General features: G+C 31.5%; 1 protein-coding gene across 2 annotated transcripts in view; it reads right to left on the reverse strand.

Annotated features, from left to right (window-relative positions):
* Positions 1-11,487: 11,487 nt before the first annotated feature.
* Positions 11,488-17,713, reverse strand: part of LOC146534812 (arrestin homolog) — a 59,100-nt gene continuing 52,874 nt past the window's right edge. For both annotated transcript variants that reach the window (XM_085192998.1, XM_085192997.1), the window contains exons 9-11: positions 15,571-15,679; positions 13,271-13,409; positions 11,488-13,018 (exon numbers count right to left, since the gene is read on the reverse strand). In XM_085192998.1, the coding sequence (XP_085049124.1) occupies positions 12,468-13,018; positions 13,271-13,409; positions 15,571-15,679 (799 nt within the window). In that variant the 3' untranslated portion in view covers positions 11,488-12,467. The remainder of the gene's footprint in view (positions 13,019-13,270; positions 13,410-15,570; positions 15,680-17,713) is intronic.

The raw sequence follows: 17,713 nt of genomic DNA on the forward strand, positions 1-17,713 counted from the left end.
TTTTTTTTTCTCTTCTTATTTGTGCAATAAAGTATTATATTATTATATTATTATTATTATAGTAAGTAATAACTAACGCCGGCGAGTGCGGAACCGTGTTCACAAACAGATCCTCCGCGGGGTACAATTCTCGTTAGTATTGTATTTTATGTTTTATTTATTTTATATGTTCGTAAACAGCTTCATTTTGTACGTGGAATGTTTTGATTTTTCTATATTTTATTGCTTTTGGAGATAGTGTTTTTGTTCAGTGGTAAGTTTGGTGGAACTCTTGTTAATGTTGAAGATGTCAGGTTCTTTTCGTTCGTTTTTCAGCGAAAACTAATAACGATTTTTGAAGCCAGTCGTTTCGCAGGGACACAAAGTGTGTCCGTAAATGCGATAGGTTCGATTCTCATTCGAGGAAATGAAAAATATTATATTTTCATTTCATCACTCTGGTAATAAGAAAAAGCATGGCGTTGAGCTTCGCCATTCAACACACAATGTCTCAAAGATTCAGTGGAAAGTGGGCAGTGGAGTGTCTAAACACTTTAACTTCCTTCGGGAACAGTATCTAAGCAGGTTGCTTCTGGGCTTCCTGGGTTCCCTTTGCCTTATCTGCCTTTTTTTCATTTAAACAATGTGAAAATGAAAAAAAATATGTAAAAAGAACGTTTAATGTAGTAGCGTTCAACTAAACTAAGCTTCAGCTTAATAAATTCTAAATCTAGAAAATATAAGCATAGATTATGCCGCCGCGTCGTTTGCTCTTGTATTTTATAAGAATCTTTATAAACATTATAATAAATTTAAAATGAACATAATAAAATGTAAAGAAAGATTTTTATAAGATTAAATTAAAAATAATTATTTTGTTTAACATAAGTGACATGAGCGACATTCTTATCATTCAAGAACTTAGTTATCTTTGTTTTAAATTAAAGTAGCTAGGTATTGTTTGAGCGGTTAATTACGCAGCCGGGAATCCCCTTTCAAAGTAGAAAACTTCCAAACTAGCGGGAAATACCGTAATTACCCTCCAAAAAGTGCTCTTGTGAGCTTACGAGTTGCTTAAAGAAACTTTCTAATTAAAATTTTGCATCGTCTTCTTACAAGTTAATTACAGTTTTAAACAGTTTAAGTGCTGTAAGGTGAGTATACAGGGAGATTTTTTCATTAACTTTTTTACTTTATATTTAAAATTACTGACGGTACGGACTCTGTGCTATCTTTAGTTAATTTTTAAAAGCATATTACACCTGCAATGTACTCCAAGGCATAGCAGGTGTGGATATTTGATATTAATTTTGGAATTATACTTTTAGGCAATCTTAAGAAAAATGGTCACCGACGGAGAGACAGACAGAGGGAGAACGAAGCGATCTTATAAGAATTCCGGTTTTTCTTTTGATTGCTTTTTTGTCTAAATTTCTTCATAAGTTTCTAACCAAATTTCTAAACACATGTATGGGTAATACTTATCCTTTATCTCGGTTATGAAACCTTCTAACTCGTTCCGTACATAAGGTGCTCTTAATCTAGTGATCGAATTTCCGTTCGTGGTAAATATTTATATTTGCTACCTATATTTATTGACCGCCAGAATAAATATCATCGAATTTCTTTCATTATAAGTACTATTTTGTGAGTTTAATCTTAATTTTATTAAAACCAGTATAAAAACATGACACTTAAAATGGATTCTTCATACAAATTAAACCTAACAATCAAAGTTAAGAGAATTACTGTTACTAATTCGATATTATAAGATTATTTTTATTGCTTAGAATTGAACTCTCTCTCTCTCTCTTTCTCTAAATTCTGTTTCATGTTGTTCCGTCCCCGTCTGCTCATTTTTGGAGACATTACGTGTGGTTTAATCTTTGTGTTACTGGAGCATTCAAATGAAAATAATTATAAAAATGGGAATGGGAAATGGGAATTCCCCAAATGGGAATCAAATACGTTACATTTGCGTCTACAGTAAGAAGATTCCCACAGTTGTTGTTCAAATGATTTCTGTAGTGAAATAGTGATGGCTACTTACTGTACTAATAGAAGTTATATTATGTTGCTAATCTTTCCAATTTATTTCTCCTGACAACTAAATAAAATTAAAATTAAAATAAAATATTAAAAAAAAGCCTTTTATTTATTATTTATTTTATTTTAATACTTTATTACACCATAATTGATATTAATTAACCTTTTATTTCTTCCAGAAAGTTTACAAGAAAATATTGTTAGTACCTATCCAAAAGATATGGTTTGTTTATAGTAGTTAGTTAGAGTTTAAAAAAGATAATTTTAGGCACGACTTAACTTAGTACTTATTTATAGATGAGGGTAAAGGACTTACCACCAAAGCGACATATTAAATAGACATTAATAAACAAAAGAACTATGTGTAAATGTATTACAATCTATACTTCTATACTAATATAATAAAGCGGAAGAGTTTGTTTGTTTGTTTGTTTGTTTGTTTGTTTGTTTGTTTGTTTGAACGCTAAGATCTCTGGATCTACTGGTCCGATTTTCATTGTTTTTGTTTTGTATGAAAGCTGCATTCTTCAGAAGTGCTATAGGCTATATAATATTACATTACACATATATACTAATATATTTTAAAATACTTTCTAATTTGACATGCAATTTATTCTGCCATGTTAATAACAACCGTCGTTGCTACGCGACCGCTACCGCGACGTTTTGATATTCATCCTTATGAAAATAAATATAATAGTCACTTTTAGCATTTTATCTAGATTGAAATTATAGTTTACTGTATAACATACTAATAAATAATTAAGGAGATGTCACTGATTCCAAATGACCTAGCCACCTAGCGGGCGGCACAGTATGACCGACGCGAACGGGCAGATGACGTTGACGGTTTTATAAATTTTCATACATTTTCGAACTTTAGTTGTTGTTTATAATTAATTTAAAATACACTTTGATTCTCTTCTTATTTTATTTGATATTGCCCGCTAAAATTATCCTACTTAATAGAGAGAAATGTTTAGTTATTTCGTAGAGTCGATATCTATGTACGCACGTACGGAAAACTTTAGGTACTTTTTCTAATATTAAGAATATCTATCCTTTAGTTACTTTTAATCCTTTTGTTAGTTCATTTCAATAACTCAGATATTTTTTTCTAATAATGTGTATCTACTTATTATTCTTTTTGATTATTTGAGCTTATATTTTCTTACTAATTCTATTGAGAATTGAAAATAATTTCATGAATATATTTAATAAATATTCTTATAGTTGAAGCAGGCGTAGCCGCGTCCGGGTCCCCTAGTAATATAATAAAGCGGAAGAGTTTGTTTGTTTGTTTGTTTGAACGCTAAGATCTCTGGATCTACTGGTCCGATTTACTTTGTTTTAGTTTTGTATGAAAGTTGCATTCTTCAGAAGTGCTATAGGCTATATAACATTACATTACACATATATACTAATATATTAAAATACTTTCTAATTTGACATGCAATTTATTCTGCCATGTTAATAACAACCGTCGCTGCTAAGCAACGGTGTGCAAAGTTTGTTTGTTATTTTAAGAAAACGTCACCCAAAATGAAATTATATTTTGATATTCATCCTTATAAAAATAAATATATTATATAATATATAATATTTAATAAATATTCTTATAGTTCAAGCAGGCGTAGCCGCGTCCGGGTCCACTAGTATACAATACAATAGTACATACATTTTCCATTCATTGGAACATGCTTGAACTGAAAATACACAATATGGATTTTGCGAACGATCGTTGGAGTCTCATTCACTAGTTATAAGCACCTTTGAATTGATAGTCTCTCCCAATAGTTATTTATAGCCTGCCTATATTCCTGTAAATTGTAATTATATTATAATAAGTTTTGGTTTTTTTCGGTGGACTTTCTCAAGGATCTCTCATCATCTTCATCTCCATGGTATACCATGGTACCCAGGCCTAATTGGTCTACATGCTTCTTTATTTCGTGTTACGTTCACCTCTCTTTCCGGACATACCTTTCGCAAATGACCGTTTATAAATGTATATTGCCTTTTTTATTGTTTTCAAGGACTGTTTTGTATTTTTGCTGTAAGAAAAGGATGTACATATTTTTGTTCACATATGTTAATCTATAAAAAGAAGGCACTGTGTCTCTCTGTACCATGCACTAAGCAGGGCCTATCCTAGTGAAACATACAGAGAGAATTTAGAGTTAGGACATCTCTCCTCATTAAGACATTTCCGTTTTCGTGTTGAGCCTATATTCTTCAGGACTCATAATATAAAGGGTTTTTGTGTGGAGAGTGAAGAATAGAATAATGTGTCACTCTTTAATTTCTAACAATTATACCCGCGTTCCGGAATTCTGATTGGTTGTCTGAAACAGATCAGTTTTAATGATAAGGCCGCCTTCGTGCATTTTATGTATTCAAGAATTACGTAATAAGTATCTATTGACAATATCTTAAAAACATGAAAAAATCAAGCAAATATAGGTAGTAGGTAGTTATTTCAGGTATTCTAACGTGGGTATTTCAACGAAATGATAAAATCAATATCGAGTCAGCTACATTGGACTAATGCATACGGCTTGCAATATGAATATCAATCGTGAACCATTTGATGGCCGTTTACCGTTGTTACTGGTAGAGGGATATTTCATTTTATATGTTGAAAAGTATGGAATATTCCTTCGTTAGATATATGTATGTAGGTATTTATATTTGTGTGTGTTTATTATTTTGTATTTTCTATTAAAATGTCGAATTTTTCTTATCAGTTAATGTTAATGTTAGAAAAACTATTTCTTCTAACATATAAGTCATTATTGAACAATGATTCACGTGTTTATGATATTATTAGAAGGAACATCGTGTTAAGACACTCCCCCTCCCTCAGAACCTCACTTTCCGCCGAACTCCGGAGGCATTGCATATTGGGTTGCGGACTTCAACGCTGCAAAATATCGCATAAAATCTTCTTTATGTATAAAAAAACATGGAGCCTATTAAAAACACACTGGACAGCTTTTCCCGCATACCAGGTGAGATAGGTAGTACCTAGCTTATTAATTATAAATTTAAAAAAAACTCTATTTACTGCTCTATCTTATGAGGAGAAAAAAGTCAATACAAGTAACACCACGTATACCGACTAGTATAGATATGAAATAATTAAAAAATCATAGCAGTTGAAACGCAAACGGAATGCAATATGAATTTCTGCCGTCTCTTTTGAAATGCATGGATATTTATCCCTAGATTTAAAGACACGTAATAAAGGTATTAATATACAGCTAGCTCAGCTTCACGCTGTATCCCGCATACAACAGGCTAGGCAGAGGGAAGCTAGTGTTAAAACACTCTGATCCTGACTTTCTGCCGAAGGCATCTCGTGTTGTGCACTCAACGGCGCGCTTTACCTTGACACCAGAGCGAAGAAATGGAAATATAAACGTAAATAAATATTTCAATACCTCGAGTTCCACTTTCACACTGTATCCCGCTCATAGCACGGTAAGTAGTGTTAAAACACTCCGCTCCTCACTTTGGATATTGATTATATTTTAAAAAAAGTAAATTTAGATATGTTTGAGTTGAGATTCTTCAGACTTCTGGCTATATAAGTTTCTTAAGGATCTTTTCTTTGTTCTCGACAATGATATGAATTGCAAATACTTCTACTTTAAAATGTGGTAGCGAATCACGCTCGTTCCCTACTTTAATTATTAAATATTTCATTTACCCGAGTGGGAATCGAACCTACCACCGTCGCGATAACAGTCACTACGCTAATGCCGCTGCTCCACGTTGACCCCAAATATTAATTCCTATTTTAGTAATGTATCCAACGTCGCGGAAATAATCATTTTATTTGCTCAGTGAATATTATTCCAAATTAGTACACACAATATTTTGTATAGAGAAATTTTACAGTATTAATATTTAATATAACGTTTTTTTGTTTTTTTAAAGCAGTATAGTCAGAAGGAACCTGGGAACCTAGTGTTGAACTCTTCGTTCCCAAAAATGAGAATATAAAATTTTTCATTTCCTTTTAGGAATCGGAAGCACAACTGGACGCATTTACGGTCACTTTTTCAAAAAAGTTTTATATAAACTATGCAAAATAAATATTAGATATATTTTGTCTCAGTACTTAAGTAACACTTAATGCTGTTATTAATTAAGACATAAGAGGGTGCGCTCACCAAAGACGGACCTTGGAAAGTGAAAACGGTTCAAGGACAAGAGTTTTCATGAAGTCAGAAGGACGTTGCGTACATTTATTATTTCGTATTAAATATTTTAAGGAAAATAAATTTAAATAAACTGATGTTTTGTACACAATATAGTAGGTAATTAACTAGATTTTCGACCGTATAGCAAACTAAACTATTTCCTAGGAGCTACCTATGAAAAATTCCACCACCCAACACGGAATACCTCCAGGATTCGGTTGAAAGTGGGAAATCAAAGTGTCCTAATTGTAACGGAGTGTTTTAATATTAGGTTCCCAGGTTCCCTTTGCCTACTATGCTATGTGCAGGATACAGAGTAAAGCTATTTTTAAAAAAATATTTCCTAAGTAGTTTCTAGGAAATGTTTTTTATTGTATTTTATTTTAATTACCCACTAGGTTTTCAAAGCAATGTTTCAGGATTATCCATTCATTACGGGAATTTATACAAAAACGTATAAACAACACATTTATATATAAACACAAGAAAAAAGTTAACTAGAAAACAGCTTATAGGAAATAATTGCAACTCGTAAGTCGACATTCTCTTATTAGACTACACTTAAGGGTAATTAACAGAAGAATAGAATTCAAAGTTATTATGCTACTAAGTAAGAAATATAAAGAATTATTTTTTATTTTGATATAATATATTTCAATTTTATATTTCACTTAGAGGTGAGACTCAGGAGCACAAGCGTGTGACTGTAAACATGATAGGTTCTGGGTTTGATTCCGACTCGAGGCAATGATATTATATATTCGTTTACTTTGCTTTGATGTCGAGGTAACGCACATGTTTCACTTTTTTCGATACAGTTTGAAAAAAAAACAAGTTGCCTTGTTACCAGAGCGAGAAAATAAAAATATTAATAAACCCCAAGCATGAATCTAACACACAATTATCGTTACGTTTATGCCACTGCGGCACTACGGCCTCTAAGCTCATTGCTTTAAAACTGTGAAGCGGATTTTTTAAAAAATACCAAACACCCAAAATCCTATATGATATATATCCTACATAAAGCAATCAAATTAAAAGGACATTAAAAGGGCATCTTGCATATACGAGTATGTACTCGTAGCAACCGTCTATTATAAAGTGGGACGAGTCATTACTTAGTTTATTGCTACGTTTAGTTTACGGCGGCGTCGCGAATAACGGACTAAGATATCATTTTGTTATACAGGATGGAATTGTCAGCACCACTTTAAATGAAACCACAGTTTAAACTATTCTATAAAAGCCTAATATAATTCAGAAAAAAAATAATTCCCAAAAATGAAAAAGTTATTTTTTCAAACAAAATAAATAATAAAATTATCGTTTTAAAATAAAACGCCATTTGTAAAGTATAACATAGGCACGCACACACTTACCTGTCAAATCGGAAACGTCACATACGTATGTGTGCGTCACACGAAATACAGGTATGGATAAAAATCGTGAAATGAAAAAAAAATCCTACGTCCAAACTGTTCAGATATCTTGCTTAAATTCTTTAGTTCCGGGTTTGAAATATTTTACCCTATATGCAGTTTCAGTAAAAGGAGCGCTGCCTCTTCCACCCTGTATATTACTTAGTTCTAGGTATAGCTTAGTTTTATTAATCTATTGTATTTCTGATGTTGCCAGCCCTGGCGCAGGGGTTCAACATGTGACTGTAGTACGCTATAGTTTTGAAGTCCAACTTCAGAATTCGGCGGAAAATAAGAAACGGAGTGTCTTAACACTAAGTTCTCTTTGCCTACTCTGCTTTGCGCGAGATACAAAAACTAAGTTCTTTAAATTTCCTGATGGTTTAGCGTTTTGAAACTTGTGGAATATAGAAGAAGTGCTCACAAAGAAACTTCTGTATTTGCCGTGTCTGTGGCGTACTTAAGTAAACGTACTTAAGCTGGTAATAATCCATTCTCTTTTAAAGCCACGCCGCGTGGTCTCGGTGGTAAAAGGGGGGGGGGGGGGGATAGAACAAAGTCCATATTGTTAAAGTAAATGTGAATTTATTAGTACTATCTTTTACTTTACCTACTATCTCTATGTGAAAAATGTTCATGTTCATGTTTAAAAGTTTTATTGAGATGGTCTTGATCGCTTCGCTCGCCCACCCCCGCTCGTTCGCTCTATCTAAAATAATACGACTCTAAAACAACGACAATGATTTTTTTAGCACTTGTGAAAATATACGTTTTAATTGCTTTTAAATTGTGAAGAAGTATAAAAGCACTCCCATATACCACTTTTACATTAAAAATATAGCAATCGTTTTGGGAATAAAAAAAAATTGTGGTTATAATTGTTACGGTTTATTTTTTTTTAACTATAGAGAAATACTAAAAACTGGTACTATAAGTTTCACATATAAGATGCATTTAACGTTTATACTTTCAAAGTTTACAGACGTCGAACTATGCACTTGGATATTTAATACTTTTGTTTGTCTTGAACAGAAAAACATCTTACCTTGTTTATTTTTCAGTAAAGGTGATTTAAAAAGTCTTTGAGAAGTAATTTTCGTATAATTACAAAAGTTCGGAAGCACCCAGCAACTGACCGTAAGGGGACGCTTCATGAAACTGCTTAACGTACCGAAAACTTGCTTTTATGTTTCTTACAAAATTCTATACATTTTATGAATATTAGTTCTTAAATTCTTATGGTGGACGGATCGAGATAGGGGATAGTTTTCGTTAATTAACCACATTTAAAATATAATATAATACATTTGACTAAAAAGAAATATGTTGTTACGCATCGTATTTAAAATTTTATCTTCAATATAAAAAATCGAAATCAAATTAGCCTCACCCATGTACCCTGCACACAGCAGGGTGGGCAGAGAGAACCTATCACAGGTTCCCACTCCGTTCCCCACTTTCTGTCGAATTTTTGAGGCATGTAAAGTGGCTGAACTCAACACCGCTATATTTATACTATCAATTAAAACCTTTGTAAAATAATATTTACACGAATATTTGGTATACAGGGTGGTATTATTAAAAAAAATATAAAAGGTAACACGTTATTCCGCCCTTAGAGCCAAATAAAGCTGAAAGCCATTGCATTATTAAACACCTCTCCACAAGTAGAGTTGTTTCTACACGCTGTAACGCGAGTACATTTATTAATTACTTTTATTTTACATCTTTTTCATAATATATATTACTATTTTATCTTAGGACTCATAATTTCTTTTATTTTACATTTTGCAAATGGAATAACCATTTAATGTCTTAAAATATTAATTACTGAAATAGACACAGAATTTCTACAAAACTTTGGAAACATTGTGTGTGGTGGAGCTCAACTAGCGGACTATTGAGGAGTACAGCATCCGACTGTAAGGTCGAGGGGTGTGGGTTCGATTCCGACTTAGGGGAATTAATTATTTTCATTTCCTCGCTCTAAAAGACAAAAAGCTCAAATAGAAGAGCTGCTCTGAACTTTGCCACTAAAATTTTATTATAATATGTATAGATAGATATATATAAAGAAATGACATGTTGTAAATTACATCTCGTTTTATTGTATTCAATATTAACATACATGAAAATATCAATTAGCATAATTAAATATTTATATTAATTGTAATATTGTCGATGTTATTGATAATTAACTATTCCGTTCTGACTGAAATTATGCACAATAATTGAATTTATTGAAACGTTTAGTTTCACCCAAAGGTCACCCAAAGGTCAATTGAAGTTAAAATTATTTATTTCATTTATATCTAGAACAAAATTTAGGGGACAAATGTAATCCTAATATTTATATTTCTACATATTTCTCAGGATTGTATAATTTATGTTTGTGCTTGTTGAAAAAATGACTGTATTTTTCACAACTAATTGCATTTTTATATCATATGGTTTGCTCAGTAATAAATCAATTCGTTTTCAATTTGAAAGGTTTACTACGTCACATCTCTAGGTTCCCTTACTTACGCTCATCTTTTTTTCAGGTTCACGCTGTATCCCGCGTGTAGCAGGGTAGATAGAAGGAGTCTGGTGTTAAGGCACTCCGCTCCCCACTTGCCGCCGAAATCTGGAGGCATTGATAAGAGGCGTGTTGAGTGGCAGAACTCTTCTGCCACTGGTGTTTTGCATCGACACCAGAGCGATGAAAACGAAAACAAACAAAAATTAAATACTTAATGAATGAAGTGAGAATTACAGGCGTGTGCCTCTGCGCCACGACTGCCCTCGCTCATTCCTCAATCTTCTAATAAATGCTCAATAATAAGCAGATTCAATTAATAAGCTTGTAGGAACTTAGTGATATATCTGGGTTCCCTTTACTTACTTTTCTTAGTAAAACCGATTTATGACAAATTCAACAAGTACTATATAATAACAAATACTATATAATAATAGATTATATGTATTTTTATTTATTACACATATATAAGATATACTAATAAAGTTAAAAATATATTGCTTCTTTTTCAGAAGCGTGATACATTTGAGTACTGTTAGTCACGTTGTGGTGGATTTTTGAGAGGCATTTACACCACAAGTCGACACGTCCTGTTAGCTAGCCATCTCTTTGAATAATAAATTAATATATTTAAATATTTTTTTTCGTACCGTACGTAAGTGGGAAGTTGAAAATGTAAGTAAATTTTCATATCATTTTCCTTTTTTGCCTTTTTTTTTCATATGAACCTTTTCAAAAATTTGAGTTGTAAAAGCGATTGCTAAAATATTCTGTCAGGAAATTATGTTATATTTTTTTTTGTAAATATTATTTGTACTTTGAACTCCGAATAATCGATGGATATTGGATATCACACTATAGCATACAATAAGACAAAGTAGTAGACATCCATAATTCGATTTTAATAAAAGAAAATATGCTCCATACACACTGCCCGAGAGATACTTTTTATATTTTTTCAATAATAATAAAAATCAAAGCGCGGCGTTAAGTTCTGCCACTCAACACGAAATGCCTCCAGAATTTGGTGCAAAATGGGAAGCGGAGTGACTGCTGCTCTGTGCGGGGTACAGCGTGAAGTTGATTATATTTTTTTTACATCTAATATTACTTTACTATACTTTAGTCGTGTATTTTTCTAGAAAACTTTAATTTTATATTTTAATATCTTCATCATCATCATCGACAGCCATCGATTGTCCACTACTGGACATAGGCCTTCCCCAATTGCTGCCACCATACTCGATCCTCAGCTTTTCGGACCCACCCGCTTCCCGCCAACCTCTTTAAAATCTTGGTGTTAAATAAAACTCATGAATCACAGTTCAAAAATCTTTATTTACAATTTATATACAAATATTATGGTAAATACTCGTAGTTCCTACATCCAAAACTTGGTACATTTGACAAGTTGTTACAATATCAATTTTCTATATATATTTATAGGGATGTGCCTTGGCTATAATTTTTAGTTGAGTTTAAATTTGAAATCTACAAAATATTTGTTTATTTATTTTATTATTATTTACACAAACTAAAAGTCACATTTAATTTCTTTAAAATATTTTTTTAAAATTATATATTCACACATAATTATATATCTAAATGAATTACATAAAACTATTAGAATTATCAGTAGCTTACACAAATATTTCAAAATTAAGCCATCCCCTTAAAGCCTCAGTATGGAGACTGTATGGTTAAATAGAGACTAGATTGATAATGGTGCAACTTTATACATTTTATAGCTTAAAATTTAGCTCCAAACATCAATGACTTATCTAAAAAAATCTTATATAGAAATTATATTTAAAGTGAATATCTACTACATTTAGTAAGCGTAATTACCGTTCAGGCTTTGCCGATATACTCGACTGACTTTTAGTATATATTATAATAGTATATAAGTAAATATAATTATATTTAGTGACTAATTTTATGACTTTATAATAATTAATCAGTATTTTTGGTACAACATTTATCTCCCCTTTAAACTTGAACTATAGAATAATGGAGAATTGACTCTTATCGATTTACGTGAAATTATATGAATTTTAATTCAGATATCATTTAAAGTTATAAAAAATCAATTTTATGGTTATTTATTGGTTAAATATTAATATTATTACTATTAATAAACTATGACTGCCGTCGTCTATCTATGCAGCAAACAGCTCTTTTTAAATTCTCAGTAAAACCACTCTTTTGATTTTGGATTTCCACCTTACAAGATCTCGAAACCGTATCATTCGACATTCCAGTCTTTTCTCCCTTCCCTCCTTCAACCTCTTCATCGGATCACGTATCAGAACCTGGGTACTTTACTATCAGATCTAATTCTTCATCATTTGGTTTAGCATTTCGTACTTCTGTTTGTCCATCGAATTTCTTTGGTCTGTCAGTCATTTTATTCTCTATATTCACAAGAACATCAGCCACACACTTGTGATCATCGGGTGATTTAACTTCAGTTTCATCACCAAACGCTGTTGTCTCATTTTCATTAACTCCGTTATTATTTTGTTTATCTTTCTCAGTTTCAGCTTTAGTTTCTTCTTCGTCCTCGCTGTTTTCTTTTCCTTCAAGAATCATTTTGTGTGTCGCTTCTTCTATAACGCTATCTGTTGGTGCTTCGTTTATGCAAGAATGCGTTAGTGTGAAAGGAAGTTTAACAGATACTTCACCGCCCATGGCGCTTAGTGTGAGTTTGACTTTTACATAATATGAAACGTATATGGCAAAGACGTTACGATCCTCGGGAGAATTAGAATTACATAAAACTGTTGATGCAAGGCTCGCTCCTGATTTTGAGTAGGAGTCCTCAAGCGCTATCCAGTTTTTGGTTACACCTGCGAAAAATGTTTAATATATAACCTTTGTCTTTACATAGAAAACTTAAACATGAATAATACTATAATATCATTGAAATAGTTATTATAATTAAATGTCAACTTGAAACTTTACATAAGTCAGTAAAAATTATTAAAACCAGAGAATAAAAAGCATAAAGACTTTCTAAATATATCTTTCAAAACTAATACCATTTAGTTAAAGGAAATATTCAAATGAAGATAACGGAATGATATATATGAAGAAAGTACCTTTGTGAGGCGTGAGGGTGTACGTGTCTGTGTGGACTTCCCCCGGCAGTACGGTATCGGTGCCTCGAACGAGGGCGACGACGTTTTTAAACTTGCCGTTTGAAAACATGCACACGTCGACATGTTGGATGACGAATATCTAGAAAGAAATATTTGTGTTAAAATAATATAATGGATTTATACATTAAAAACAAAATTGAGACCTAATCTAGGTCTAATCTAGTTCTAAAATATTAACACTAAATTATTAAATTAAATGCGTGATAGAGATAAGATATGAAGCTAAAAGAATAATATATTTTTTTCTTGAGTGATGGCATTTAAACTCGCAAATATTATGTGGAATTGAGTCATTTCTCATGACTGAATGACAATAAATAATACCGGTAATTTTTCTACGAAACAAAGGAATATTTAATCTCTGAAAACGAATGCAGCTGTTCCTTTAATCCTTTGAAAGCGTAACATAACCGTAAAGTAATTGCTACAATTTCCATACGGGGCGAGCTTTTATCCGAGCTTAAGCGATGTAAAATATTGTATTCTAATATTGATATTTTTTCAGAAAAATAACCTGATATATTGATTCGAGAGATTTACTTTTAAAACAATTTCTTTAACTTTTTTAGTATGCCCAGCTAGTTATTAAATTTAGATAATGGTTGAAAGAGAGTGTTTTAACACTAAATGTGCCCTTTTTATTTTGGTATTATATGTGGAATAAACGGATATGGTGAAAAAACAGTTGCGTATGCGTAGAGAATTAAAAGAAAATTCACTAAATTCTTTACCTTTCGTTCATTTGGTTACTATTAATGTTTATTCTATATTGGACAAAAAATATGATTTATATATTTCTAAAAACAAACATAATATGCTAAAAGAATGTTACGAACTTTTGCGGACTTTATCCTTTTCGGACTTCGTTGTAGCTTCCATAAAGTAAAAAAGGTATAAAACTTTTTGAAAACGACAATAAGAATGTGAAATTATTATTATATATTGTGTACAATGACATCCTTTTATTATCGTTACTTCTATTTGACAATAGAAATATCTAAAAAAAATTGTACAGACATATTTTTCAAAATATATAGATTATTTTCAGCTTTGTCCTGGATAGCCAAGTTGGCAGAATGAACCCTGTAGCGAGTCACTCTGTTCTCAGCCTTCCTCGTAAATTTACATTACATGTTGAGAAGCGGAACTGAACGCCGCGCTTCTTAGGTTTTTTTCTATTGATATATAAAAATTCTGAAAATATTGAAAATTTTGTGCAAGTCTTTCATCGTTATCAATATTTACATACAAGTTTTGATTACAGTAGTAAGATTTGAATCCCTACATACTAAAATTAGATATTTCCTAATTGAACCAACTATAAGACAGTTAATTAATTACACCAGTGTAATATCCCCTTTTGTCACTGCTAATTGCTATTAGTGTGGTGGATGACAGACACGTAGTAAATCTTAATTGATGTGATTACTATGAAAAGATATTAAAAATAGAAGATTTTACACGTTTTTAATAAATGTTTTGAATGATATTTTTTAAACAATTTCAAAAAAGGAGGAAGTTCTGTGAACGTCACAGGTTGTGAATTCGATTCCCACTCGTGGAAATGAAATATTTATTCAACGCTCTGGTGTCCAGGCGAAACTCGGCCACTAACCACGCAAGCCTGCAGAATTTGGTAGAAAATAGAGAACAGAGTGTCTTAATATTAGGTTCCCTCTGCCTACCCTGATATGCAGACCTTTATATTTAAGTCATCAATTGAATTTAACAATAAATCCTTCATGTTAAATTATTGCATTGGCCCACGTCCTTTACAATGACATCAGCATCACTGTCACATTCATTTTGGAATATCCGGAGACAGATAATAAACGTTATTAAGCTGGATAGCTCGTGGCTTATTTCTATTTATAGAAAGAAGTCAAAAGTCAAACTGAGTCAAATAAAAGTCGTATATAAAATCGTAATATTTAAAGATTTAAATAAAGATATAAATATGTGGTTATATTTCAAAAACTTCTAACGATTTTGATGATATACCTACTTGATTCAAACATAATGTCCCAAAATAACCATCTCTATAATTTTTAGCTATCGACAAATATGTGGACAAACATACATACAATATGGAAATTTAGGCATAAGGTATATGCTTGGAAGTCCAAATAAATAGATCATCATACTCAAATATTAGCTAATGACAACAAAATCACATACATACAAACATGTTCAACTGCTAATCTTCCTTTCCAAAGTCGGTTAAAAATATAAGCACCCACCTTTATTCTTCTTACAGTTTTAGAGGAATGGTTGGACACCACCACGCTGACAGCTATTGATTCTCCATGTGAGTATGTTGCCTTGTCTAACCACGCCTCGAGTTCCACCCTAAAAACGAATAACTTTATAAATTTCTTTTAAAATAAGCTTTGCGTTGCCACACCCCCCACACAGCAGGGTATGCGTGAAAAAATGAAAATAGTTAATATTTTTAAATACATATATGTATGTACATAGAATTACTTGGAAAAACTTTAATAGAATAATAAGTTACTCCATTCCTTTAATACGAAAATACTGGTATTCCTTCATATTAAATTATGTTGTTACTAGCGGACGCGCGCATCTTCGATTGCGTATTTAAGGGTGAATTCTAATAACCCATGAAACATGTGTTCAATGAAATATTTTTAAGAGTCTACTTAAATATCAAATTCTATAAAAATCGGTGGCGATTTAAAGATTTTTCCATACAAACTTTCAACCCCTTATTTGCACCCTTAGGGGGTGAATTCTAGAAAACCATGAAACACATGTTCAATTAAATATTTTTAAGAGTCTAAATATCAAATATTATAAAAATCGGTGGCGATTTAAGAATTTTCCCATACAAACTTTCAACCCCTTATTTGCACCCTTAGGGGGTGAATTATAGAAAACCATGAAACATGTGTTTAATTATATACGTTTAAGAGTTTGAATTTCAAATTTTATAAAAATTGGTGACGATTTAAAAAAAACCTATACAAACTTTCAACCCCTTATTTGCACCCTTAGGGGGAGAATTCTAGAAAACGATGAAACACGTGTTCAATTAAATACTTTTAAAAATCTAAATTTCAAATTTTATAAAAATCGGTGCCGATATTAATTAATAATTAATAATAATTTTTTTTCCATACAAACTTTGAACCCCTATTTCACCCCTTTAGGGTTAAAATTTTTCACAATCCCTTCTTAGTGGATGTCCAGATTACGAAAGTAAACTTTTATCCAAATTTAACGTTTCTACGCACAGCGGTTACGGCTGTGCGTGCGTCTTACCTCAGTCAGTGAGGACAAGTCCTTTTATATATATAGATAAAATATATCTTTAAGAGTTACTGAAACATGAACCCAGGCTTCTTTCGAGAAACGAATTAAAACAAATTTGGAACATTTTATTATATTATATTTTATCATTTTCCTAAATAAAATAAACAAACTTGTGGTTCACAAAGGTCATGAAACTCTTTTAAGAGTTCATTCGGTAAGAAAATTAAATATAAATTATATATTTTTTTAACTGAAATATTGAAATATTTCTTTTGAATTTTCACAATCTTCAGTAATTTGTGTGTTTTGTCCTAATTTATGTAAATACTAAATATTTTGTTACACCTATAATAGCGGTATTATAAACAAAATCTTATTACATTTAATATCAATATTAAAAATTCTATCTTTAATCAGCTTCACGCTGTATCCCGCACATAGCAGGTAGGCAGAGGGAACCTAGTATTAAGAGATTCCCTCGTTCCTCACTTTGGAGAATTTTGGAGGCATTGCCTGTTGAATCGACATTTAAAATTCAATATGTATATTAAATCGAGTACCTTCTTTTCTTTCGTTTTCATCACAGCGTAGAAAAGAAAATACAGGATCTTCTCCACTCTCTCTCTCTCCACAATAATAAATATATAATAAATATAACATTGTTTTACTGAACGCTAAGAATAGACCAAAAAGTTTAGTACTTACTAAATATAACTAAAGTATTAACTGTTGAAACGTTAAAGTCAATAAATATTTTGGTGGAATAACTCTTTACAACCGACACTAATTTGTAGACCGTATAGAGTCGAACTAAATATTAGCAAAGTAAATATAAACCTGATTCATACAAAAATTCATACATATTTAGGCTTTTCTATTCTATTCTATTCTATTTGAAAATATGTCCAGCCGTGTTAGGGGCATAAGTTTGTGACTGAAAAGCGATAGGTTGCGGGTTCGATTCCCCTCGGTGGAATGAATTATTATTTATTAACATTTTTCAATATCCATATCTTTAAAATATTTATTAATAAGAGTAAATTCTGACTTACTAGTAAGTAGTATTTAGTATGGGAAATGACGTTAACCTATTTATTTATTGGCAAC

This window comes from Heliconius melpomene, chromosome 11 (genome assembly GCF_056956725.1).
Source record: "Heliconius melpomene rosina isolate 202511_hmr_F chromosome 11, ASM5695672v1, whole genome shotgun sequence".
In the NCBI taxonomy this organism is placed as follows: Eukaryota; Metazoa; Arthropoda; class Insecta; order Lepidoptera; family Nymphalidae; genus Heliconius; species Heliconius melpomene.